Source organism: Schistocerca serialis, chromosome 4, assembly GCF_023864345.2.
Source record: "Schistocerca serialis cubense isolate TAMUIC-IGC-003099 chromosome 4, iqSchSeri2.2, whole genome shotgun sequence".
NCBI lineage: Eukaryota > Metazoa > Arthropoda > Insecta > Orthoptera > Acrididae > Schistocerca > Schistocerca serialis.
Genome location: NC_064641.1, coordinates 81,593,266 through 81,619,870, shown reverse-complemented (window position 1 = coordinate 81,619,870; position 26,605 = coordinate 81,593,266). Strand labels below are relative to the sequence as shown.

At 36.8% G+C, this 26,605-nt stretch overlaps 1 protein-coding gene across 1 annotated transcript; it reads left to right on the top strand.

Moving 5' to 3' along the window:
* The first annotated feature begins 5,751 nt into the window (after positions 1–5,751).
* Positions 5,752–8,062, top strand: LOC126473924 (zinc finger protein 1-like). Its single transcript, XM_050101283.1, has 2 exons — positions 5,752–6,946; positions 7,416–8,062. Exons 1-2 carry the CDS (start codon positions 6,910–6,912, stop codon positions 7,847–7,849), a joined length of 471 nt encoding a protein of 156 aa, XP_049957240.1. The 5' UTR covers positions 5,752–6,909; the 3' UTR covers positions 7,850–8,062.
* The last annotated feature ends 18,543 nt before the right edge of the window (positions 8,063–26,605 follow it).

The window sequence follows — 26,605 nt, the reverse complement described above, 5'->3', positions numbered from 1 at the left end:
GAAATGCATATGAAGTACTGTAGTAGTGCAGATTCACAGAATGAGAATGCTGCTGCTATCATGCTATTTGATGCATTGTAAAATGTTTAATCTGGCTTTCTCCAACAATTACAACACATGATCACCACTTATTTTTGTGAATCCTTCTACCAGTTTCTTTCTCTTGCATCTTCAAGACTTTTGACTGAGCTTCACCTGTAGCCATAATCAAAGGCCTTCAGTAGGAGGTGCCATCTGAGCCAGATGGACGTAAGAGGTCAGCACGCACGCACGCACACACACACACACACACACACACACACATACACGCGCATGTGCACACACCCACGCGCGCCCACCCACGCACGCACGCGCACACACACACACACACACACACACACACACACACACACACACACACACACACACACGAACCCCTCCTTCCTTATGACTTGCAAGATGGGGCACCTGGCTGGGATTAGCAGTAGCAAAGTTTTTGTGAATCTGCACTACACATCAATATTATCCTCATTAGATTCGGCAAGTAAGATGACACTTTGGAATGGTATTTGGGAGGGGTTAAGTTTAGATCCCTGTCTGACTATACAGATTAAGTTTTCCATAGTTTTTCTAATGTGCTCAAGGCAAATGTGATGATAATTCCTCTAGAAATACATGATTAGCTTCCCTTTCATCTTTATCTTACCTGACCTGCTACATCTGTAAAGACATCATTTATAAGCCATTACATTGTAATATTTTTTCCTTCCTTTATGATAGTACCTAACAGTTACTGCGGAATAGTTGCTCTTCCAAACAACATCCTATACAAGCAAACCATTTGCATCTTTACCTGCAGTTACTCGTACTTTAGGTACGTGGACTACGTACAGCTCTATTTGAAAAGAATAGCTTGATGTTGACCTAGGGTCGAGCCATGCGTATCTGCTTTCATGCTAATTCGCTGCTAGTAGTAACCCTTAGCTGTCAAATAGTCTGTGCATTGGCTAGAATTCCGAATCAATAAAATACACAGAAATAAAAAATTGAAGTTAAAGGAATAATTTAATAAAAAGGGTTGTATTGTAACATCTGTGATTGATGTAGATGATAGAGAATTATGTTGAACGATGTTTATTCAAGATAGGACATCTCTGATAAACAGGAAGTGGTCCTACAATATTCATATAAATTACAGACAAAAAAAAAATACCCATATCATATGTAATAAAGATATGGCGATAGCATTATGAGAATGGTAGAAAAATCCCCAAACTAAATAGCTATCGAAAATACAGAATTTCGTACAATAGGCGAAATATTCACCATTTCAAAACAGTTCAGCCTGTTGATTTACAAATTATCACGTGTGATAAAAAGAATAATAACTCATAATATGTCTATCCTCTGTTCTATGATAACAAGCAGAATTAGTTTAGTCCTATTCTGGAGCATATTCAGACCTCTCAAAACATAAAGTCCCTTCAGAAGATATGACTGTTACCCGCCAAGAATGAAACATCCATACGACATAATCACTCACTTCACCCCAGGTAGGTCTGGTTTCTTCAAGAACTCAGCATAGAGTGTTCAGATTCACTCCTTTGATCTCTCTGCTCAAAAATTCCCAGTCTCCATTTGATTGCCATAGTGTTCCACTAGCCTGCTTTTCTGTTGGTTGAAGGCTCTCCACCAAAATTACATCATTTTTACATTCAAAAAGCATGATTTGATCATCATGACCACTTCCTGCACTAAACTAATATGTTACAACAATATTTAAATAAAGAAAAATTATAAATATTTGGTCATACTCAGATCATTCGCAATAATTACAAATAAAGGTTTGTTCATAAATAAATAAGCTAGTGTTCTTGCGCAAGTGCACTGACATTAAATGAAGATGAACTGTCGTTAAATTTTGTTTAAACAGTTATTTGTGCCTTCTTGACAGAAGGGCCTTTGGTTTTCTTTTTAGTTGTGGTGTCCATTAAAATGTGTGATTGATCACTTCTAAATTAGCACAATTTTTTAATAGAACTTACAATCAGCATTTGAATAAAGTTACTGGCAAAATAGTAAACTGTCCATTAAATAAAGGCACGAATATGACAAAATATGAGGCACTGTTGCTGTGTAATTGTAGAGAATATGATATTTTGACAAACATTTGCGTAGCAGAAATGATGTGAAAGATGTAATTAATCAAGAAATAAAATAGATACATAGCCTTAGCTTTCAGAGATGATGGCTGTTGTGCAATGCTATCAGCTGAGATATTGTTTGTTGAAACTGCATGAAGCGATTAAAAGTTGTTATTCAGAGGATCATTGTGTAAATGTGTGTTCACTGTGAAATATTAACTTCTGCAGTTTTAATGCTATTGAAATATTGTTGTGGCTTTGGATGTGCCTCATTTTTCTGAGATCCCAAATGCATTCAGATTTGCATGAATATTTGTCTGTGATTATTGTTGAATCTCAAAGAACTGTAACTTGGCTACCTTTAAGACTGTCTGACAATCTGCAATTTCTTGGAGCATCTCCTACACAGAGGTTATGTGAATAACACCTGTCCAAATTCACAGCTTTGGGATTTTCCCAATTTCCACCCATACACTCCTTGTCTCTACACCTGCGTTCGCCTGGGGCAGTCGTGTGATGTCCTCATCCCACTGACTCATACCCAGCAAAGCAAACAAATTCAGCTCTCCTCAGCACCAGCCCTAGATGGAAAAATAAGTTGCTTACATACTCGTAATTTTACACCTACCTTCCTTCCTTTTCCTGTCAGATTCAACAACTGTTTCCCATTTAAGAGTCAGTTTTCATGTTTTAATTTCAACAAATTCTTTATTATTTCCAAAAATAAGCTATTTAGAGGTGGAAGGCACTTCATACACTAAAGCACCAAAGAAACTGATTCAGCATGCTTTATCAAATACAGAGATATGCAAACAGGCAGAATACAGTATTATGGTTGGTAACTGGTATAGCATTCATTTTCAAATACAGAGATATGCAAACAGGCACAATACAGTACTGTGGTTGGCAATGCCTATGTAAGACAACAAGTGTCTGACGCAGTTATTAGATCGGTTACTGCTGCTACAATGGCAAGCTATCAAGATTTAAGTGCATTTGAATGTGGTGTTGCAGTTGGCATATGAGTGATGGGAAACAGCATCTCTGAGGTAGCAGTGAAGTGGGGATTTACCCATACAACCATTTCATGAGTGTACCTTGAATATGAGGAATCTAGTAAAACATCAAATCTCTGACATCACTGTGGCCGGAAAAAGATCCTGCTAGAATGGAACCAACGACGACCGATGAGAATTAGTCAACATGACAGAAGTGCTACCCTTCTGTAACTTGCTGCAGATTTCAATGCTGGGCATTTGAACCATTCAACGAAACATCATCAATATGGGCTTTCACAGCCGAAGGCCCACTCTTGTACCCTGGATGACTGCACGACACAAAGCTTTACAACTCACCTGGGCCTGTCAGTACCAATGTTGGACTGTTGATGACTGGAAATGTGTTACCTGGTTGGACGAGTCTCATTTCAAGTTGTATCAAGTGGGCGGATGTGTACGGGTATGAAGAAAACTTCATGAATCCATGGACCTGCTGTTAGGAGGGGACTGTAATGGATACTGTAATGGTGTGGGACATGTGCAGTTGAAGTGATATGGGACCTCTTATACATCTAGATACGACTTCGACAGGTGACATGTAAGCATCCTGTCCGATAACCTGCATCCTTTCATGTCCATTGTGCGTTCCTGCGAACTTGAGCAATTCCAGCAGGACAATACGACACCCCACATGTCCAGAATTGCTACAGAGTGGCTCCAGGAACATTCTTCTGAGATTAAACACTTTTGATAGCCACCAAACTCCTCAGACATGAACATTATTGAACATATATGGGATGCCTTGCAACATACTATTCAGAAGAGATCTTCACCGCCTTGTACTCTAACGGATTTGTGAACAGCGCTGCAGGATTCACGGTGTCAGTTCCCTCCAGTATATTCAGTGGCCTGAGACAGTGGTCATATCTATCTGTGTGTGTGTGTGTGTGTGTGTGTGTGTGTGTGTGTGTGTGTGTGTGTTTTGTCTACTTCAGAAAGAGGCCTTTTGGCTGAATGCTCACATCTTTTGCAGTCTTTCTACTGTGTCTGTCTGTGACTCAACATCTTGTCTACATGGTGAGTAGCAATGTATCTTTCATAATATTGTCAGGTCCCATATTAATGTGGTGGAGCACTTACAATATGCTAAAGTTATAGGTTAGCAGTTTCCTTCTCCCTCTTCTTTTGACATCTGTGATGTGTCTCCTAGGATTGGTCACATTTCAGGTTGGCTGTTCTTTTTCTACAGATCGTCTTGTTGACAGGAAGTGAAATTCCTCTGCAGGGGACAGACAGATGGTTACATTTGAATTTTAGCTGAGAGTTGTGTCAGATTTCTAACACTAATCTCTCACTCTTCAGCTTGTCAAGCAGCAAGTCTGTCATAAACCTGAGTTACTAAGTATGAAATAATTTGTATGTTCGTATCAGTATTTTATTTTTAAGAATGACTATTTCTTAATACTTGGAATTGCAGTGTCGTTTCCTTTCTGTACATGTGCTTCAAGTGTTGTACTGATTTACAGGTATATCCAGTCTTCTAGACATTATTGATCAACCTGAGTTGTCTTCATTCAGCGGGATAGTTGGCAGACTCCCATTTACCTGTTTCCAATGTGGACACACATACCGTCACCAAGCATCACTCAGAAACCATGTTCGTTTCCAGTGTGGGAAAGAACCTCAGTTTGAATGTCCTTATTGTTCCAAGAAATGCAAACTGAAAGGAAATCTCAAGAAACACATATTTGCAGTTCACACACGTGAACTTGGTAATTAAATGTTACATAGTTTTCGGTTGGGACAAAGAAGACTTGAAACTGTGAGTGAAATAGACCTGTAAGAACTGTATTAGAACCTCCGTCACTAAGCAAATTCCAATTATGTTTGAACTATTTTGCATTGTTGTAAAGCTTTAACATGTGACCAACCAAATTAATTATGACTCCATTGCACATCGTCTGTTTAATACAAGGTGATTGTAATGTCATATCGCCTATGTCTATTATTGAAACTTTTGGTTTACTGTGGTATTAAAAATGTGAATTAAACAGAAACTTGATTTTACTTCATTTCTTATCTTGTTTCAAAGTACAATCCCTCTCTCTTCCATTTTTAAACTTTATTGGTCACAGCCAAGTCTTAATTAATATGTAAAGTTTCATTTATCACACCTATATGTATTATTGGCAACAAGAAGTAATATCTTCATAGCTATTCCCTCTTTTCTATTACTTAAGTGTTTTACGCACACAGCGTTCCTCCTCTTGTGCAACATATCATGCAGAAAGTAATTTTTTAATAAATAAAGTAAAACTGTCGGATAAAGAGAGAAAAAGAAGTTGCTTTTTGTTTGTTGACCAATTTTTTCAGCCTATTTGCATAAAATTCTAAATTATTTCATAGTTTTTCAAATCATAGTTGTGATTCCTTATTTTTTTGTGTTATATAGCTATGTAATGTGTCTAACTATAAGGCAAGATATTATGTGGGGACACTTAAATTTGAATAAGCAACCAATTAAAACTTAGAAAAGCAAAAACAGTATATTTTCAGTTTTTTGATGAAAGTTTTTTCAGGACTTAATTATTCTACTACCTATTGATGTCTAAATAATAAAAAGAAGATATTGTGAGATAAGTCTTTTGTGTGCATATATTTGCAATTTTATGAACACCGTTCTGTTGTTGTAACTTTTTCATGAAAAGATGTCAAAACATACCTATTTGTGAGAATCCCCCCCTCCCACTTCCACCCCCTTCAAAAAGAAATGTTTTCCAGAAGGAACTAAATTTGTAACTCAAGGAGTACAAACTATTTGCCTCATTGTTTTTTTCCATTTGTTGATAATTATTTCATCCTACCTAACTTGTGCTGCTAATATTTTAATTCCAAGCAAATCTCTGTAGTTTATTACTTATTGACAATTTGTTATTGCAACTTCCGTTAGCTGAAGACACTTGCTGCAACACCCAGAAAGTGAGATACTGACATTTTTGCTTTATGTTTCATTGTTATGACTTTTTCCTTTTTGTCCATCCCTCTCCCTCCCCCTTCCACTGCAGAAGTTGCTTTACATTTGTTCTGTAGCTCTTCTTATAGCTTTTTCTTGTATGAATTCACTTGAGGCAACCTAATTGTGTCATCTCTAATGGATTCAGTTACATTTACTTCACTGGTTGAAGTGGTATAGTGGAAAAAGCACTGAGCTGACATTTGAGCAGTCAAGATTTAGGTTTCCTGTGGTTTCCATACATCAGGGAAGGTGAACACCAGGATGATAGTCTTTAAAAGGCACAGCAAATATTCTTCCCCATCCTTGTTTTTCACTTCATCTCCTATAGCGTAGTCATTAACAGGAGGCTTTGTGCCTTGCATTGTAGTTTTGCTCTACTCTTTCGGAATTTATTTATTTATTTATGTGTGTGTGTGTGTGTGTGTGTGTGTGTGTGTGTGTGTGTGTGTGTGTGTGTGTGTGTGTGAAAATTTTGCATTGGCTTTCAAACTGCATGATTTGGTTTTAAGAATCAGGCAACCAGTAACGTACATAAATATCAAGCATTGGTGACAAAAATAATGACTGTAGATATATCGAGTTTATCTACAATTCAAAGTGTTTTATCAGATGTTATGTCACAGTTTATATACTTTGAGATAATTATTATTATTCTCTCAATTTGGGAACCAAACTTCAACATTATTTTCATAAGCAATAGAGGTGGAATTTCTGTTTTAACAGCCAGTGCAGTCCAGAACCCAATATGTGTGATATATAAGAGAAGAAAGACATGATTCATATACACCCTAGGGCAACTGAAGTTGATGGTATGTATACATGGGAAACTTCTTTAGTTGTTTCCATTACTTTCAAATTTTCATTTTCATGTGTGATGTACATTCAGTCCTGTTCAATATGTATATAATATAGATTGTTGATTTTATGCAGTTAAATATCATAATTTGAAAGTGTTTTCTTTAATTAAATTTTAGGTGTTCATGTATTTGAAACAGATGAAATTTCTGCCCTTTTAAAATATATGGGTCTAGGTAATACACATTTGTTGAATGTCATGCTTTGTGTAATGTTAATGCAAATGTAAGAAATTTAAAAAGTATTTGGCTGTACACCGTATTCTGTGTTTGTCTACAGTATTCTCACTAGAATATGAATATTTTTCATGAACAGTATGCTCGTACTATAAATGAACCCAGTTTTCTGATGTATAGTAACAATCCTTAAATGTGGCTGTTGGTTACCTCCTAAAGTAATATTTACATTACATATTTATTCCAGAGCCTGACTTGAAATGTGGAATCAAGAAGCAACAGTTCTTTCGAAATAAAAGTATTTCTCGAAGTGGAACACAGTCTTCTGCTGAACTAAGCTCTACACAGCTAGTGCACAACAGCTTTGTGAAGCAAGCTGCTCATTCATTTTTTGAAGTTGCAACACTTCTGGATTCTGACACATGGCAACTGCCAGAAGGAACACAGGAATCCCTCAAGAATAAAAGGCCAACTGGAACAAGAGCTTTTCCTGTAACAGAAGGTCCAGGTGTATTTCCATGTGATAATTGTGGAAAGTCATATAAATGGAGAAGAACACTTCGTCACCACCTCCGTTTAGAATGTGGAAAAGAACCTGCATTTCAGTGCCCATTTTGCCCCTTGCGCTCAAAAAGAAAGAGTAATATTTCTGCCCATATAAGATATGTTCACTTGAAATGATTTTAAGAATCTAAACATGTTAATCAGTCAAGTATCTTATCACTTTTTGACTAGTCTCCTTTGTAGTTCGTGTGTTGCATTTAATTCTTCATCATCCTTTGTATTTGTTTACTTCTGCTGAAATGTCATCTAGAAACAATTTACTGTTATGTTTAGTCGCACAGTTAAAATGAAGCTTGTTGACTGCTTACAATGATTACTAGTGTTGAATTTATCTGTCAATAAATCTTATACCCTCATGACTAACAGTATTCTTTGTTTGCCTGAATAATATCATGCAGAAACAGGTTAAAAGTAATCTTTTTCTGACTCATGTATTGCTGTTATTCAGCCAAAAATACATTAGTAATGTAAGTATGTTCTTTCATTTTTATTATTTCTGACATTATGCATTGAAAATTACTTCTCATTTTGTTCTTTAAATACAAGCATCCATTGTGTAGCTTATTTATTTATTTTGTGCAACACAATTTAAAGCATTCATGCTGTTTCTGTTAAGATTACAGTATGCTAGAACAGTTGTGCGTTTGGTTCTATCTCAAAATATGTTTTCTGTGTGTGTGTGTGTGTGTGTGTGTGTGTGTGTGTGTGTGTGTGTGTGTGTGTGTTGGGAGGGGGGGGGGGCTGTTTTATGGGTTCAGAGGGTGTACACTAGATGCACACTGCCAAGCTCTGATCCTTTTATAAAAGACAGGGTGGAAACTGGTGAATTGTAAAAAATTGGGTCATCATCTGGAATCGGGAAAAAGAACAGATGAATGAATGAATGTTACATGTATGCAAATAAAATGCTACATCTCCAGAAAAGAGGGTTTAGGCAATTAATTCAGATATTTACTATATTTTACAGACTGTAAGACACACTTTTTTCTTCGAAAAATTACCTCCAAAATTCAGGTGCATCTTATACTCGAAATTAATATAAAAATGTCCAGTGTTTGATTTAAAATTCCTGTCAGACTAAAAAACTACATATATTTGATGCCACAGAAACCTATCTCTATCTTGCAACATTGGAGTCAACTGTCGTCAGCTGTGCACCGATGCGAGGAACATGAGTTTGGCGGATTCACAAACTTGCTAACATTGTCTCCCTCCCACCCCACCATCACAAACCCAGAACACTGTTTAGCCTGTGATATGTCATTGCAATCTATGCACCAGTGAACTTGAATTGAAAGTAATTTGTGTTATCTGTAACCGTATAGTATTTTTGTTAGTAGCTAGTTAAAAGTTAAAGGTATTCATATGATATGGACTATAAATTGAAAGTAATAGTATATACAAGAGAACATGGAAACAGAGCAGCTGAGTGGCATTTCTGCCCTCCACCAACAGAAAAAACCATTCGCAATTGGCGAGCAAGTAGAGGAGAACTGAAAAAAAAAAAAAAAAAAAAAAAAAAAAAAAAAATGAGGAAGACTAAACGTTCAAATAGAGGACTGAATCCAGAATGGCCAAAACTAGATGATGATGCGTTGAAATGGTTTCAAGGAACCATCAGAATGGCATTGGAATTAATACAAACATGGTTCAAATACACGCTCATGAGGTAACACTATAGGCAAACTTAACAGATGTGAAGGGTGAAGTTGGTTGGTGATACAATTTTATGAAGCATCATGGACATAGCTTGTGAACCAAACCCAAAATATCTGAGAAAATGCTACAAGAGTATGAAGAGAAAATGTTATCTTTCCATCACTTTATTATTCAACATCGAAAGAAAACCAGTGTGGAATGTACACCCAAACCTCCAGATGTTAGACGCTCAGATCTGTACCAAACGTTGTATGTTGTTGTATGTTGTATGTTGTTGTATGTTGACTAAAACTCCCATTTAGTTGGTACTGTGTGCTGTCGTCCAGCAGTACAGGCATAAACATTAATTAAAAGTAACACTTGAATTACCAGAGCACAGGAAAAGCGTTACTACGATTAAATAACAAGTATAACTTCCATGGGTGAATTGGCAGGCTGTTTGGTACTTTCGTACACCGTTTGACGAATCCCACTTTTGTGCATGCACCCTGTAGATTGCAGAATGAAAGCTTGTGTCTGAAACTGAACTTTGTTGAAGTTTCAAAGGGTCTGGGTTCATCAACGAGTTTAGCCATTATCCAACCATGACGGTGAGAATTGTAGAAGCATGAAGAACGCAACTGACTGTATGTGAGGTACTGCAGCTTAAGAAGATTATTCTGTTGTTGCAGACTAATCAGTTCCAAAGAATCTGACAGAACACCACACATATGTACCCTATAAGGTATGCTGCTTTCACTAACGAGGTGAAAGCAGAAAGCAAAAAGAACATTTCTACAAACTCTAAAAAGTCTCTCTACATATCAGGAAAATGTTCTCTCATGTAACAGTTTCATGCATAAACAATTTAAAAAATAGTCATTAATGGGGTTTGTACCAGGGATCCTTGAATCAACGACCTAATGCTGTACTAACTCACCCTCAGAAGCCATACACATTAACTATTCACAAATACTCTTTTCATTGTCCCTGATAGCTCTGGTGTTGCTTTAATTAACGTTTACACCTGTTCTGCTGGGCGGCAGCATATAGTATGAACTAAATCAGAGTTTTCGTTGTTAATCTATCGACACACAACATTTGGCACCAGTCTGAGTTTCTGACATCTGGAGGTTTGGGTGTAAGCCAAATAGTGAGTATGGACAAAACTCTTCTGACATTTGATGTGCTGAGTGACAGAAATGTTGCCATGAAAGGTGCTAAAACTGTAACTATAAAAATAAGTGGACGTGAAAAAAGCACTACACTGATGTCTTTTCATGTTGTGGTTACAGTACTAAACTTAATCCAGCGATCACTTTCAAGAGAATACAATGCCAAAACCTTCTGAAATACTGCCAGTTGTTCTTGTTCACGCACATGGCAAGGGTTGGATGGATGAGGGTGGTGTGAAATTATGGATTAACGGAGTGTGGGAGAGAAGGGAAGGTGCTTTATTGAAGAAGAGTTCTCTTCTTGTGCTAGAACAGTTCAGAAGTCATTTGAAAAATTCGGTGAAAGAGAAAGTGAGACAGAGAAATTCAGAGCTTGCTGTTATTCCAGAAGGGTTTACTTCACAATTGCAACCTCTTGATGCCTTGATAAATAAACCATTTAATGTTTATGTGAGAGAGGAATGGAACATATAGATGAAGGATGAAACCCAACATGAATTCATCCCAAAGGTAGCTTTAAAATGACCTACAATCAAACAAGCATGTCAGTGGATAAAACAGTCATAGTCTACAGTGAGAGAAGACATTATTGTTAAATCCTTCAATAAGTGTGGCAAAGTAATGCTCTCAGTGGCAGTGAAGACCATCTTATATATGAAGAGGATAATGACGACAATGAAGAGGAGAAAGGAGAAGAAAGTTCAGATGATGATTTTCAGGGATTTTAAAGGTCAGTTCGGTTTTATAAACTAAGATTTTTTTTAGTCTGGCTTTGTACTCTAATAATAATAATGGTAAAAAGTTAAGTTTTTGTAAAAAATTGCATCTTACAGTCCAAAGCATCTTATAGTCTGTAAAATACAATATCTATCTAATAATTTATAATATCAGGTCTACATAATTCAAAGACAGAATAGTGGCAAACCAGAAACAAATTAGGTGATAAGCACAAGAACAGATGAAAACCAAGACGAAAAACAGTTTTATATTGCCTTTGGAGGAGAAGATGTCAAAAAAAAGAATAGTAAAACACTGACTGTCATACGTATTTCAGATTTGACAGTTTTACAGGTTCAGTAAATACGGTATATACAAAGAAACCAATAAGAAGTAAATGAAATTCACCAACTCCTTTTGATTTAAATCACCATATTTAGCATCTGCATCATCATCATCCTCATCATCATCACCATCACCACCACCACCACCACCACCACCACCATCACCATCTTGCTATGAACTCATTATTCTTTGTTCTGCCTGTTTTGTTCCTCCATTTTGTCAGTTAGCCTCTTTAGATTGTTCTGTTTTATGTCACGTTCTTCTTCAAGAGAGACTGCTACCAAACATTGTATAAACACTGTACTTGTATATGCGACATGCATTTCTCAAATCCTGACCTAGACATTCTGTTTTAGGTGTCCTGTGGACGCTGTAAATCACGTCAGGCAAATCTGAGGTAGATCCCTTAACACAGCCTCTCTTGACCTTGATTTCAGTAAGATACTGATGCTAACCTTTTGCTCCAATAATGTTTATACATTTCTCTTAGTGTTCTACATCTTTGGTTCATGGTGACTGTATTTACACCTACCCATTCTCCCATACTATTAATTGATATAAATTACTAATAGATAAAATAATTTGAGGAAGACTGACAAAAGAAAATAAAAGGAAGAGGAAAAGAAGAAACAATGAATAGGAAAACAGCACAGATGTGCAAAATTATGACACACTGTATTAGATAAAGCAGAAGAAAGAAAACATTCCTATGAGGTGAGGTGCTACAGATTTTAGAATGTACAATGTTGGATCAAAGTATCTGGGCACGTGTGCAACAACTATGTGACACAGCAAACTCATTAATCCATAACCTAGAAGCTGTCAAGATGTATGTTGTTCAGTAATCGAAACAAAACAGAATGGGTAGTTAATGGCACTCAGGCTTTTTGTTTACCACTTAATAGGAAGTACTTATAGAGGTACATCTACATGAGCCCAAATTTCTGTTATCCTAATGGTACTTACACAAAATGTGCATTAGTGGCAGTGAACTTCAAATGCTGGTTCTCTAAATTTTCTCATTAGTGTTTTGCGAAAAGAACGTCATTTTCCCTTCAGGGATTCCCATTTGAGTTCATGGAGTGTTTCCATAATACTCATGTGTTGATCAGACTTACCTGTAACAAATCTACCAACCCACCTCTGAATTGCTTCAATTTCTTCTTTTCATCCAGTGTATTAGGGGATCCAGACACTTGATCAGTACTCAAGAGTGGGTCACACTAGTGTTTTGTAAGTGGTCTCCTTTAAAGATGAAACACACTTTCCTAAAATTCTCCCAGTAAACTAAAGTTGACCATTCAACATCCCTACTGCCATACCTTCATGCTCATTCCATTTCATATGGCTCTGCGATGTTACACATAGATATTTATTCAATGTGACTGCATCAAGAAGCGCTCTACTAATGCTGCAATCAAACATTACGGTATTGTTTTACCTACTCCTCTTCATTAATTTACATTTTTTCACACTTAGATGTAGCTGCTATTCATCATTCAAACTACAAATTATGTCTAAGTCGTCTTGTATCCTCCGTTGATCACTTGGCGACAACAACTTCCCATACACAATAGCATCATTGGCAAACAGCCACAGGTTGCAGCTCACACTGTTAATAAGATCATTTACGTACATAGTGAATACTTACTTTGAGCACACCTGAAAATACACTCTTCTCTGATGATCATTCACGTATTGGGGAACGTGATCCATATGTTCAGAACTTCATTAGCAAAGTGCAGTGGGGCACTGCGTCAAACTCTTTCCAGAAATCTAGGGATACAGAATCTGCCTGTTGCCTTTCATATGTGGTTCACAGGATATCATGCAAGTAAAGGACAAGCTGAATTTTGCATGAGTGATGCTAATTTTTGGACAGTAGCTTTTCTGTCTGAAGGAAATTTATTGTATTCAAACTGAGGATATGTTCAATAATCTTGCAGTGACTCAATGTTATGGATATTGGTCTGTAATTGTTATATATACCCTACACTTTTTTCCAGGCACTGGGTACTTTGCATTGGGGGAGAGATTCACAGCAATTGCAAGCTAAGTAAGAGAGTGATGCTGTAGATTACTCTCTGTAAAACAGGATTGGGATTCCATCGAAATGTGATGGTGTATTTATTTTCAGCTCTTTCAGTTGCTCCTCTACATCGGGAATGCCTATTACCTTGGCCTCCATATGGGGGTTTGTGCAACACTCAAACGACAGTATATTTGCGTGATCCCCCTGTCTGAATGATTTCTTAAATGTGAAATTTAAAACTCCAGCTTTCCTTTTGTTGTCTTCATTTGCCACACTAGACTGGTCATTGAGTGACCGGATAGAAGATCCAACCTGCTTGTGGATTTTACATAGGGCCAGAACTTTCTAAGGTTTCTCAGCAAGATCTTTTGTCAATGTACGGCAGTGCTAGTTGTACACTTTGTGCATCAATCTCTCTACACACACAAATTTCTGCGTTCTACTTACTTTTACCTGTTGTCATTTTTGCATTCTTTTTTGAGCTGCAGGTACAACATTCTTTGCTTCTTCAGCATTTTCTCGATTTTGTTATTAAACTATGGTAGGTCTCTTCCATCCGTAATCCACTTACTTGGCACATACTTCTGCAGAGCATGATTTAAAATTCATTTAAATTTTGCCCACAATTCCTCTGCATCCATCATACTGGTACTAAATGATGTTCGTCATACTGGAACTAAATGGTGTCCATTCACTGTCTGACTGGGATACTAACAACCACTTATCTGCTCTTCCTAGCAAAAATATCATCCTAGCCTTCTTGTCATATTTATTAACTTCAGAAACCATTGTTGCTATAATGACTTCATGATCACTAAACCCTGTCTCTGTACTGACACAGTTCATAAGGTGAGGCCTGTTTGCAGCTACAAGGTCTAAAATGTTTCCATTGCATGCGTGCTATTGAAGTATCTGCTCTAGACAGTTTTTGGGAAACATATTCCAAAGTGAAGTTAAAATCTTCTGCATTATTAGAGATGTGTCATATTTCCTCTAAAATAATTGATGTTTCAATCCTTCTGCTGTGATCTTCAGGAGCTTCTGATGTCCACTACTGCTAGAACACTATCAGAGGGCAGTGTCACATTTTCTTATAAGGACATTTTTCCCAAATTCATGCTGGAGAAGCGGTAGTATTGGTTAAAATTCTTATGACTACCATTGGTGGCCTTCATCATAGGCTAATATTCCCTCACTGATGCAGAAAAAGGGGCATTATTGGCTAAACTCTTGTGGATACTATTGGTGTCCCATTGTCATTGGATAGAAAGACACTAATCCACACTTCTGCAGAAGGGTTATTGGTTGAAATTTCTGCTACTGCTATTGGTTGGCTGTCATCATTGACTAGATGCAAAACAGAGAGAGAGAGAGAGAGAGAGAGAGAGAGAGAGAGAGAAGGGGGACTTTTTACCCAAAATATTATTGTCTGCCAGGTGATTTGCTGCATGTTGTTTATGTTGCTCGCACACTGTGGTGGCATATTCACTTCCTTGCTGGCAGGGTTCCACGATGCTGGAAGCCTATAGCTGTCCTCTTTATTGAAATTAGATGCATTCTTGGAAATTTCAACCACTTCCTGGACCTTTCTTCTATAAATGTTTGTTTCCTTAGCCAGCACACATACGTTATTAAAATTGATGTCAGAGCCACAGCTCTCATGATGTTCTACTACTGCCAATTTACACTTTGTTTTAGCCTCATGTGCCATTCGTGTTCCTTAATGTGTTCTTTAACAGTTCTTCCTGTTTTGCCTATATACGCTTTGCCGCAGCCACATGTCACTGATAGACGCTTGCATTGTGGAAGCAATCAGGTGCATCCGTTTTTCGTTCGAAAAAATCGTATATTTTGTTTTGACTAAGGAAAGATATCTGAATACCATTTTTCTTTAGAATTCTGCTTCTGTGGTCAGTGATCCCAGAAACAAACAATAACCTAACGGAGGGAGAAGGCAGTTCCTCGTCATTTTTATTAACGTGATTAATATTCTGCCTAAAAGCTCTGTCGATTGAACAACTATCATAGCCAGAGAGTAAAGAAAGCCGACCAATACGAGCGGGTATTTAGATATCACTTTGCAGCACCACCCAGCCCAGAAGCAAGGAATGCTCAACACACTGTCTTCACATGCCTTCTGTATCAGTGATGGTGACAACTTGGAACTGGAGTTGAATTTTTTAAAGAAGACATTGATGGCAGTGCTTGCACAACATTCAGTAAAATTTAATGTAACCATTTTATACAACTGGTTGAGAAGTATCATTTCACACTTGATCGAGAAGCTATACACATTTCTTCCCTTAGTTATTAACAGTGCATGAGCCCGTGTATTCTCTTTCAGTCTTCTGTGAGATGATGAAAAGTGGTATATAGACCTACATATGTAGTCCAGCTGTCCAGCAACTACAGAAATGCTCATTCAAGTAAACATTCGTCAGTGGAGAAAATTGTATGCCAAGAGACATGGTTAGCACACAGCATCAAAGTTCGCACACTTTTGATGTGTAACTTCTGCATATGAAAATTTTAAAAGCACTTTTTTAATAGCAAGTAAAACGTCTAGGATTTTAATAAGTTTATTCCTCACTTGTTTCTTATGTCTTGCATTCCATTTCTTGATCATAGTTTTGCCTAACATAAAATAGTGTACAAAAATTGGAACAAAATTTAACTAATGAAATTCACAATGTGTAACAGTAGTACTGTGCAACAAATGTAACTTCATATCAGGTTCAATATTAATATCTTCATGGTGTTGCTGCAACAATTGTACTTTTAAATTAGAAGTGTGACTTAAATAGCATTTAATCGCATCTTTTGCTAGTAACCAAGCAGTTTTGGATTAATAAAATGAGTAGATGTTTCATATATCACTAAAATCACGTCATTCAACTAAATTCATTTTATATATGAATATATAATTTCAGTGATTTGGCTGGTATTTATTTTCTTCGGTTTCTCATTCTTACTGTTTGTGAACTTGCTGCAAAACATCTACTTCTTTTATAAATGTGAAACTTGATCAGTTACTAATGAATGATATAATTTTTTTTCTCTTTTTTAAGATCTACTGCTCAAATCATTTCAGTTTAAAAGCATTTTTTTTCAACAATACCAAAGCAGCATGTATATGTGGCATTGTGAACATCAATAGCTGGGAAACTGACATGTTATGTCCACTACAGTTTCACAAAGTGTTTTTTGGGTCTTGATTAAATTATGGAAATGCCATCAATGGAGTGACTTGGTCTTCTTATCTGAAAATCTCCAGTGAAGTGTATCTCGAAGCAATTAGACTTATAACTGGGCCAATAGGTCAAGTCCCACTCCTAGCATTTGGGCAGAAGCTAATGAGCTACCTCTGAACAGTTCTCCTTCCCATGTTATATGTATGTTTTCAAGGTCAGGGAGACCACAGAGTATAACATTATTGCATCCCTGCTAACTCTGCAGTAGAGTTTGAGGCATGTTCATAAACCCATGTTGCAGTGTCCAGTTGCATGAAAGGTGTCGGTAAGAAATCCCATCCACTGCGAACGATGTGCTATGATCCACTTCTTACTTGTGGAGGGAATAACATCTACTAAAATTTTTTTGCAAATAAAAATGGTTTATGATGGTGGTGCTATGAACAGAATGAATATGTTTAAGCGGTGTAGGGAGCTTAGTGAAGGCAGAACAAATGTTCATGACAAACAGAAGACTGAAAATCTTTCATTTTGACTGATGAGCTGGTGCAAAAAATCGAGCAAGACCGCCCATTGACAGTGGATGAAATTTCCACGTTGCTTCCACAATTTTTCAGAACTGACTTAAATTAGGCATTCTCAGAAACACTGGGATGCCTGGAACTGTGTGCAATGCATGATGGGTCCCAAACAGTTGACAAAGTAGCACAAGAAAAATCGAGTCAGTTGTACCTGTGAGTTTCTTGACTAACTTGAATTGGAAGGTGAGGATTTTCTGAACTCTGTTGTAACTGGAGATGAAATGTGGGTGGCTCTTCACACACCTGTGACGAAAAGACAGTCATCACAGTGCCATCACACCAATTCTCCATCTGCCAAAAAATTCAGAACCACAATTGTGGGCCAAAAAGTCATGACCTCAATGTTTTGGGACCGAAAAGACATCATTTTGGTCAGATTTCTGCCTCTGGGGAAGGCCATCAATGTACATCAATATTGAGGCCCGAAAAAACTCAAAAGGATCATTTGGAACAAAAGGAGGGGAATACTGACAAGAGGAGTGTGCGTGTTGTATGACAACGCCCGTGCTTACATAGCCTTATGTGCCAAGGCAGTCTTGGCCTGATTTGGTTGGGATGTTTTGAACCACCCCGATATTCCTCTGACTTGACATCTTCAGATTATCATCTTTTCACCTCCCTAAAGGCAGACATGAATAGGATTAAATTTTCAACCAACAAGCAGTTGAAGAAAGAGGCTCTAAGTGGGGAAAGGAAATGCCAGGAGAGTTCTTCAAGGAGGTCGTAAAGAAGCTAGTGCCATAGCTCACCACTTGCAGTGAATGGGACATTAATGATGTGAAAAAAGTCAACAGATGTATCAACAACATCCTGCAATTTTTTTTCACATGCAGTTTTTCTAAAGAAATAAAAATCTAGCACACTCACTTTTTGAGCATTCCTTGCAATTAGTCTTAGAGTTGTTAGGCAACTGAAAAAAAGTAACTCATGATAGATCACAAAGTAGTGTTTTGACACATCTCCCTCAAAGTTCCAGCAAACAGCTTTCTTGGTCGATCACAAGCCTAGTATAATTTTTAAATTTCTTACTTACAAGAAGTCAGGCACTGCAAGTTGTACCTTACAGCACACTTTCTGTTAATTTTAACTGTGACTGCACAGGAGCATAATATATCAATAGCTTTTGGAAAGGAAATTAGTCTGCTTTGTCATTTTCATAGAGAAATTCTTGGAATACAGCTGCCATGGGAGTTTCATGCCTTTGATTCATAGATGGACATGATCTATACAGCTTTCAAACATGTCAGATTTGACCATGCACTGAAATTTCCCAGCAAAAAAGTTTATCCAGCACATGCTGTTTGCATTGCAATAATAAATCATTTTGTATGCATCTGGGGTAAACAGGAATCCACGACAATTGGATGACAGATGCAGAACATAATGAGGCTTATCAGGAAACTGTGGTGGATGCATACTCTTGTAACTTACATTTATGAATGCCACTTGTAAGAAAGTCAGTTGTGGATATATGGGAGAGCGACTGGAAGTAGAGACAAATAAGCTTCAGTTGATCAAACAAACTGTTCAGCCAGGTTGTACCTCCATTCTATCACTTGAGCAAAATAAAAGTAACTCTAGTGGCTTCCATACAGAGAATTTAACATGTGACTTTCTCCTCCATGTAGAGAAATCATAGGATTTTGATGCTTGTGGCACCATTATAACAGTGTGACACATTTTAACTGATTCTTGTTTTTATGCTAATCAAGGATCGGTTGGTAGGACATGTTCTGAGGCATCAAGGAATCACCAGTTTAGCATTGGAGGGCAGCGTGGAGGGTAAAAATCGTAGAGGGAGACCAAGAGATGAATACACTAAGCAGATTCAGAAGGATGTAGGTTGCAGTAGGTACTGGGAGATGAAGAAGCTTGCACAGGATGGAGTAGCATGGAGAGCTGCATCAAACCAGTCTCAGGACTGAAGACCACAACAACAACAATGGATGTGCTCTGTTGTAGGTGATAACACTGCCATTGTCACATGCTTTCCAAAATTCAGCAAGAGAGCAAATTTTTATCCTTGAAATAGTAGGCAAATCATTATATTATTATTCCAGTTTGGCTGTAAAGTTGCTGATGCATTAACGTTTCTAGAATTTGGTTACATGTGCTTAAATGCTGGAGATTCGCTGTAGTATTCTTATATATCAGTGAAACCTGATATGTCAAATGTGGTTTCAAACAATGCTAGGCGAGAAGCACGGAGAAAAACTATGTATCAAGATTACAGTCAAGCAAATTTATTAAAGTTAATTATCATAGCAATTATATTTTAACTACTGCTAAATTCCATGTTAGTTTTCTGAATTCAGTTACAAATTGTTTGGCCACTTTTGAACAATTTTATCTACTCACTTAGAACTTCTGAAAGTATTCTTTGAAAGATTGAGTAATTTTTATTAATGGTGCTTCTTGTGTTCCAAATTTTATACTCTTGCAAAATTTCTCAGAGTGCTTTTACCATGATCTTAAATTCAATGTTAATTGGAGGAATTGCATTTTGATAGTTTTAATATTGAGTGCAAGTTTACAACTGGAAATCTTTGAGATACTTTAGTTTTTAGTATGAAATTCTCATTCTCTGTTTACTTTGTGGCTTTTAAATCATATTCAAATGAATTTGATAGCATTATGTATTGCCAGTAAAATTAAGCCTTCATTCTATTTCAGTTCCTCGTCTAATGTCTTGTTTGGGCTTTATTTGATTTATTTCTATTTGTTTACACTATTTACATGCGCTTTTTTCCTAATATAATTTTTCCCTGTTTGACCTACTGAATAATGAAGTTATGGTTCCTCAGTAAAGAGACTAGTCTTCGGTGACCGCATTCATAGGGACAAGACCTTTTCTGTGACATGTATCTGTATAATCTGAATTTATATAATCTGTTCTGTTTATCAGATCTCCTCAGTGGATTTTAAGTCTAAATATCAATTGAAGTAAAATGGTTCTGAGTGTTACTTACTAAATGAAACTACTTATGCATAAAAACTTCCAATGAGACTTTTTTCAGCTTACAGTAGTTAAATGACTGGTGCCTGCTCCAGAACATCATAATTTGAATGAATAATGAGCCTGACAAACTGCCTATTGGCTTCTGTCTCGGGTTCTTCGGCCGAAGTTCATCTAATGATTTTACTGACTTTTGCCAGCACGAGTGGCTGGTATTGTCAAAGCTTCACTCTCCGTTGCCAGTGGTGAACTGGCAGTTCAACTCTTCCACACTTTATACACTTCTTTAAAGAGGCCTATTTTTTCCTGAGGCTATTTCAGAAATCAGTGAAGGTAGTTTAAATCTGTCTTGCTACTCCATGTCATCAGATGTGTTTCATTTTATTGAAATAAAGTAACATCATTGTTCTTAATGAAACACACATACTATTTGGCTTGCTTTCTCCATCTAAAAACAGTTCATTGCAAAAGATGTTCATGGTAGTAAGAAAATAGTGGCAGTTTGTATGCCGTGTAATCAAATATTTCTCTTACTTAAGATTTTTGCTCACATTAGGAAACACCTTCCGCTTGCAATTTTTATTTAGATATTTCCTCATTTGGCTCTATTGTTTCTTGTACCGTAGCTGCAAAGATGGATTATCAACTTATGTCTTCACTTATCCTTGAGATCTCAAAATTTGTCAGGGAAAAGTGCTAAAACTTGTCTGGCAATCAGGGAAATATCAGGGAATTTCATTTGGGGATACTTGTTGCAACCCTGGAGGCAGTGTTATAGCCTGTCCCCAATGTTATTCAATCTGTACATTGAGCAAGCAGTAAAGGCAACAAAAGAAAAATTTAGAGTAGGAATTAAAGTTCAAGTAGGAGAAATAAAGACTTTGACCTCTGCCGATGACATTGTAATACTATCAGAGACAGCAAAGGATTTGGAAGAGAAGTTAAACGGAATATACAGTCTCTTGAATGGAGGATATAAAATTAGTATCAACGAAAGCAAAATGAGAATAACGGAATGTATTGTAATTGAATCAGGTGATGCTGTGGGTAGGGAATGAGACACTTGAATTAGTACATGAGTTTTGTTATTTGGCTAGCAAGATAACAAATGATTTCCAAAGGAGACAGGATATAAAATGCAGAGTGGCAATGGCAAGAAATGGCAGAAGAAGAGAAATTTGTTAACATTAGATGTTGATTTAAGCATTAACAACTCTCTTCTGAAAGTGTTTCTATGGAGCCTAGCCATGCATGGAAGTGAAACATGGAAAAGAAACAGTTAAAACAAGATAGAAGCTTTTGAAGTGTGGTGCTATAGAAAAATGCTGAAGATTAGATGAGTACATTACTTAACTAATGAGAAAGTGCTGAATAGAACTGGGGAGACAAGAAATTTGTGGCACAACTTGACTAAAAGAAGGGATTGGTTGATAGGACACATTCTGAGGCATCATGGCATCACAGATATAGTATTGGAAAGAAGTGTAGTGGAACAAAAATTGTAGAGGGAGACCAAGAGGTGAATATAGTAAGCAGATTCAGAAAGATGTAGATTGCAGTAGTTATTTGGAGATGAAGAGGATTGCATAGGATAAAGTAGCATGGAGAACTTCATCAAACCAGTGTTTGGACTGGGAACCACAACAACAACAACAACAACAAACAGGGACACCTTTTATAGATCACTAATTTTCCTTGCAACAGATGAGTTAATGGGTTCTTCATCACTGTCCATTCACAACGAATTAAATTTTCTCTCCCTCATTTCTTTGTTCTTAAAGAAAATCATGCAACAAAATCTCCCAAAATTAAAATAAATAATTGCAAATATGTTTCCAAATAACAAATGTATGTTGGTCGTCTTGGTATTCTCATCTTTTCATTGGTGGGACCATTATCTTTTAGTTTGTAGGGTTTAGACATGCAATAAATCCACAGTTAACATCGTTTTAAGCTTTTTTTTTTTAAATCTGGTGCACACAATACAGTTACACTGCACAGCACCCTTTTTACTCTCTGCACAAAAACAGGTGACTATGATTAATTTTCCATATGGTGAATTCAGATTTGATTTTAGTTTTTCACTTGTGGATAAGAATTTCTTCCCTGTTATTGAAGTTGCTTTAATTTAATTGGAACAAGTTTCAATTCTCATGCAACAGAAAAACTTTCTTCTCTTGATTTCTGCATTTGTCTATCTGACATTAACTATCATAAACAGAAGTCATAATTATGCATTATGCTACCACTTGGTGAGTTTTCATCAAGTATGAAAGAAAGAGTATTGGTTCTACATTGTAATGGCAGTTATCACTGTATTGTGTGTTGTTGTTTTGTAAAGTTTGTGATTTACGAGTATATTCTGCCATAAACGTCTGTACAAAATATCTAGACAATGTGTACATGACCCTGATATGTTTTGTAATATATGTGGGGAATATACAGAGAAAAACAGAGGCATAATCATACTCCTGTAGTTAAGTAGGCATACAATTTGTACTTTGGCTGCAGAGTTGGGGACAAAGATTAGCCTTTTGCTCCTCTTTTTTGCTGCGGGACATGTGCAAGTAACTTACGTAAGTGGCTGCAGAATTCTCAAGCATCAGTGCCGATTATAGTACTGATGATGTGATGCAAACAGAAGGATCATGCTATTTTTGCTGACCAAAGTGAATGAATATTTTGCAAAATCAAAACATGTTATTCAATACCCAAACCTGTATTCAGCCATGTGGCCAACTTCTCCACTTTTTAAGCCACTAAGTTACTGGGTGATGAAAAATATGTAGAGATGCTCTGCAACAGCAGTGGGAATGAAAAATCACCAGCGACCAGCGCAGCACGTGGTGGTTCGGATTTGGAGTATTTGCCACCACAATCAACATCACATTATTGCATTGCACATACAAATCTTAACAACATGTATAGGAACTTGAATCTGTACAGACAAATTCTGAGTTACTGGCTTTGCAATTGCATTGATGGATTTTGCTTGCTTGTGGTGTTAAAGTGACTTCATATAGAAAGTGCCAGAGTGAGTTTGAAATCTTATTCTCTTCCTCTAACGAGTATGTTTACTGTAGTGACATCAATCATTTGTTGGGAGCAATGCATCTAGTTTACAAATGTGAGGAATGGAGACACACTATTGATTCCCCTAATTCAAGTTAAAAGGCAGTATTCCTTTATAATGGTAATAAGTATCCCTCAGTTACAGTCGGATACTCAGTTTACAAGAAAGAGAATTACGAAACGATGTGAGATTTAAAGGCTTCTTGAAATTACTGCAACCAGTCATTCATAGTAGATAAAAGTTTTGTGTGAGATTTGGCCAGTTACTTACACTACAATAAGTATAACTGGAATATGCAACCAGGTTGCCTGAAGTACCAAAGCTTTCTGTGCGAGTGGGACAATCGCAGCAAGAATGAACACTATGTACATAGAGTGGCTGAAGCGAAATGCCTACATTCCAAGTATAATTATTGTGTAATATGTGCAGTTGGTAAAACCTGAAAATGTATATCTCTCACCGCTGCATGTCAAAATGGGTTTAATGAAGATAATTGTAAAAGTACTGGACAGAGAATGGGAAGCTTTTGCACACCTGAAGACAAAGTTCCCCTATATCAGATGTGTAAAAAATTAAAGACTGTGTATTTATTGGTCCCCAAATATGAGAACTTTTGCAAGATACAGATTTCACCAACTCATTGAATGAAACTGAAAAAGATGCATTTAATGCCTTCAGGCAAAGTGTACATTCTATTTCAGAAATCATAAATCTGACGATTGTCACCAAAGTTGCATTTCCTTGATTGCCTTCTTGACTTTTTACCGTCAGAATTTGGGGGACACAAATGATGAACGTGGGGAATGTTTTCACCAGGATGTTTTAGTAATGGAAAAGCGAATTGTGGTGTAGTGGCAGTGCTCTACGTGGACAGAACATTGTTGGTCCTTAACTAGAAATGTAGCAGAACATGAATGCAAATGAAGACAGCCAAAAACATCCTTCTATACTTATCCTTAGTTGAAATATTTATCTTTCTAAGGTTTTACAGCTACATATTGTTTGTAAATAATAAAACTTCTACTTTTGAAAAATTTACACAATAGAATATTTTTATTTTCAAATCTGTGTTCCCCATTACCATGAGTAGTGATAAACCATAATTTTATCCAGAGTGCAGACAAAAAGTTGAAACGTGTTGTTCAGTTTTACTGATGTCATTGTCATTGTGGTCTTCAGTCCTAATACTTGTTTGATGCAGCGCTACAGCGCTACTACTGCAGCCAACAAAAATTTGAGCCTGCAAACAGTATTCATGCATAGGTTTCCCTCGACACTTGTCTCACCCTGCCTCCCCCCCCCCCCTCTCTCTCTCCCCTCCCTCCCCCCCCCCCCCCCCCCCCCCCTTCCTCCTGTTACGAAATTGACAATCACTTGACGCATCAGGAAATGTCCCATCAACTGAGCCCTTATTTTAGCGAAGTTGTGCCATAAATTCCTTTCCCCAATTCGGTTCAGTAACTTGTCATTAGCTGTCCAGTCTATTCATCAGATCTTCAGAACTTTCCTGTAGCATTGTATTTCAAAAGTTTCTGTGCTCTTATTATCTGAACTATTTATCATCCATGTTTCATTTTGATACAAGGCTACAATCCAGAAGAATACCTCCAGAAAACACTTAATTGTAGATTTTAGGTTAGATGTAATGTATTTGTATTCTTCAGAAATGTTTGCACAGTGTACAAATAGAATTACATCAGGGATAGGGTGCAACGCTGTCTCACTACTTCTTCTCTTTCATTGTGAATTGTGGTTTATTTATCTCATAACACACATAATCTATATCATTTAATTCAGGTACATGAGACATATCAAATTGTGGTAAAATTTCACCATAAACCAAGAACAGTTGATTTTAAAAAACAGCATAATAATAATAACACAATTTTGTTATGTATACACACAATAAAATCTAACACTTAATTACCCCTTGCTCAAATAATTTCATCCTCTGTGAATTCTTCTATTGAGTAGTAGTATTTCTCCCGCAGAATCTGCTGTAGCCGCATTTTAAAAATTTCTGGCGTCATATTAAATATGTTTTTGCCCATTAACTTGTTATATATTGTGATCCCCGTGTACTGCGGAGTCCATGCATATAATTTCAACTGGTGTGTGGGTAGCATAAAATTATTGTTTTATTTATTGTGTTATATGGATGAGAAAAATGATTCTCCTCAAATAATTTTTGTCTGCTGTGTAGGAAGGTTATAATTTCATAAATGTATATGGAGGGAACAGTTAGGACTTTTAGTTTCCGAAATAAGGGCCAGCAAGACTCTGTTTGCTGTGCAGTACAAATGTATCGGACAATTTTCTTTTGCAGTTTCAGTATTTGAGATACACTACTTGACCTTCCCCAGAAAATTATCCCATATCTAAAGACGGACTCAAAATAAGTATGATAAGCAATTTTTCATGTACTCAAGTCAGTAAAACTTCTTAGTTTATTTGATAGGAAGTCCCAGAAATTTTGTGTTGCGATAAATGGCTTGGCATTCGAGGGCTATTTCTTTTCCATATTTATTTGTATTACTTACATATTCCATAGGTCATACATGTGACTACGCACTACGATGTGGAAAATGCTAAGGTTCTTAGTGTCATCCTATCTACAGTATGTGTGAGGTATTATATTGGTCATGGCAGTGAAAGTGTTTTCTGCTTAGACCTTCAAAAAATTTATGTTCATTATTATGTTTCTTTGATTAAGTGAATTTATTTTTGTGCTTTGCGATTAATGGAAACAGGACATTAAAATGTTTTGCTTCCATGAAACCTGTTGGTGTGTTTATTTGTTGAGTGTGTCTACTATGCTCTATAAATGCACATCATATACATTCTGCCTCCTGGAAAATGTCTTATAGTGCCACGCTTTACAGATTTTTCAGACTTTTGTATTTGTCTTCCTTTACAGGAAATCCTAGAGATATTTGGACTGGTCAGAGACTACCAAACTACTGTTGCACAGACTGTGGAAAGTGGTACCACTACTTGAAAAATTTGAGAAGGCACACAAGATTTGAATGTGGGAAAATGGGACAGTTTGCATGTGCATTTTGTAATCATGTAGCTAAACAAAAGGTTAATCTTGAGAGACACATAGCAACTCGCCATAGAAACCTGGAGAAAAGTCCCATTCATTTCTAATTTTCATTGTTCTTT

What these genes read in the sequence shown, in the direction of transcription:
- LOC126473924 (XM_050101283.1), top strand. Translation starts at nt 6,910, where the DNA reads ATGATTCATATACACCCTAGGGCAACTGAAGTTGATG. An exon ending in TAGGGCAACTGAAGTTGATG is followed by an intron (nt 6,947 to 7,415) that starts GTATGTATACAT and finishes TATTTATTCCAG; the next exon opens with AGCCTGACTTGAAATGTGGA.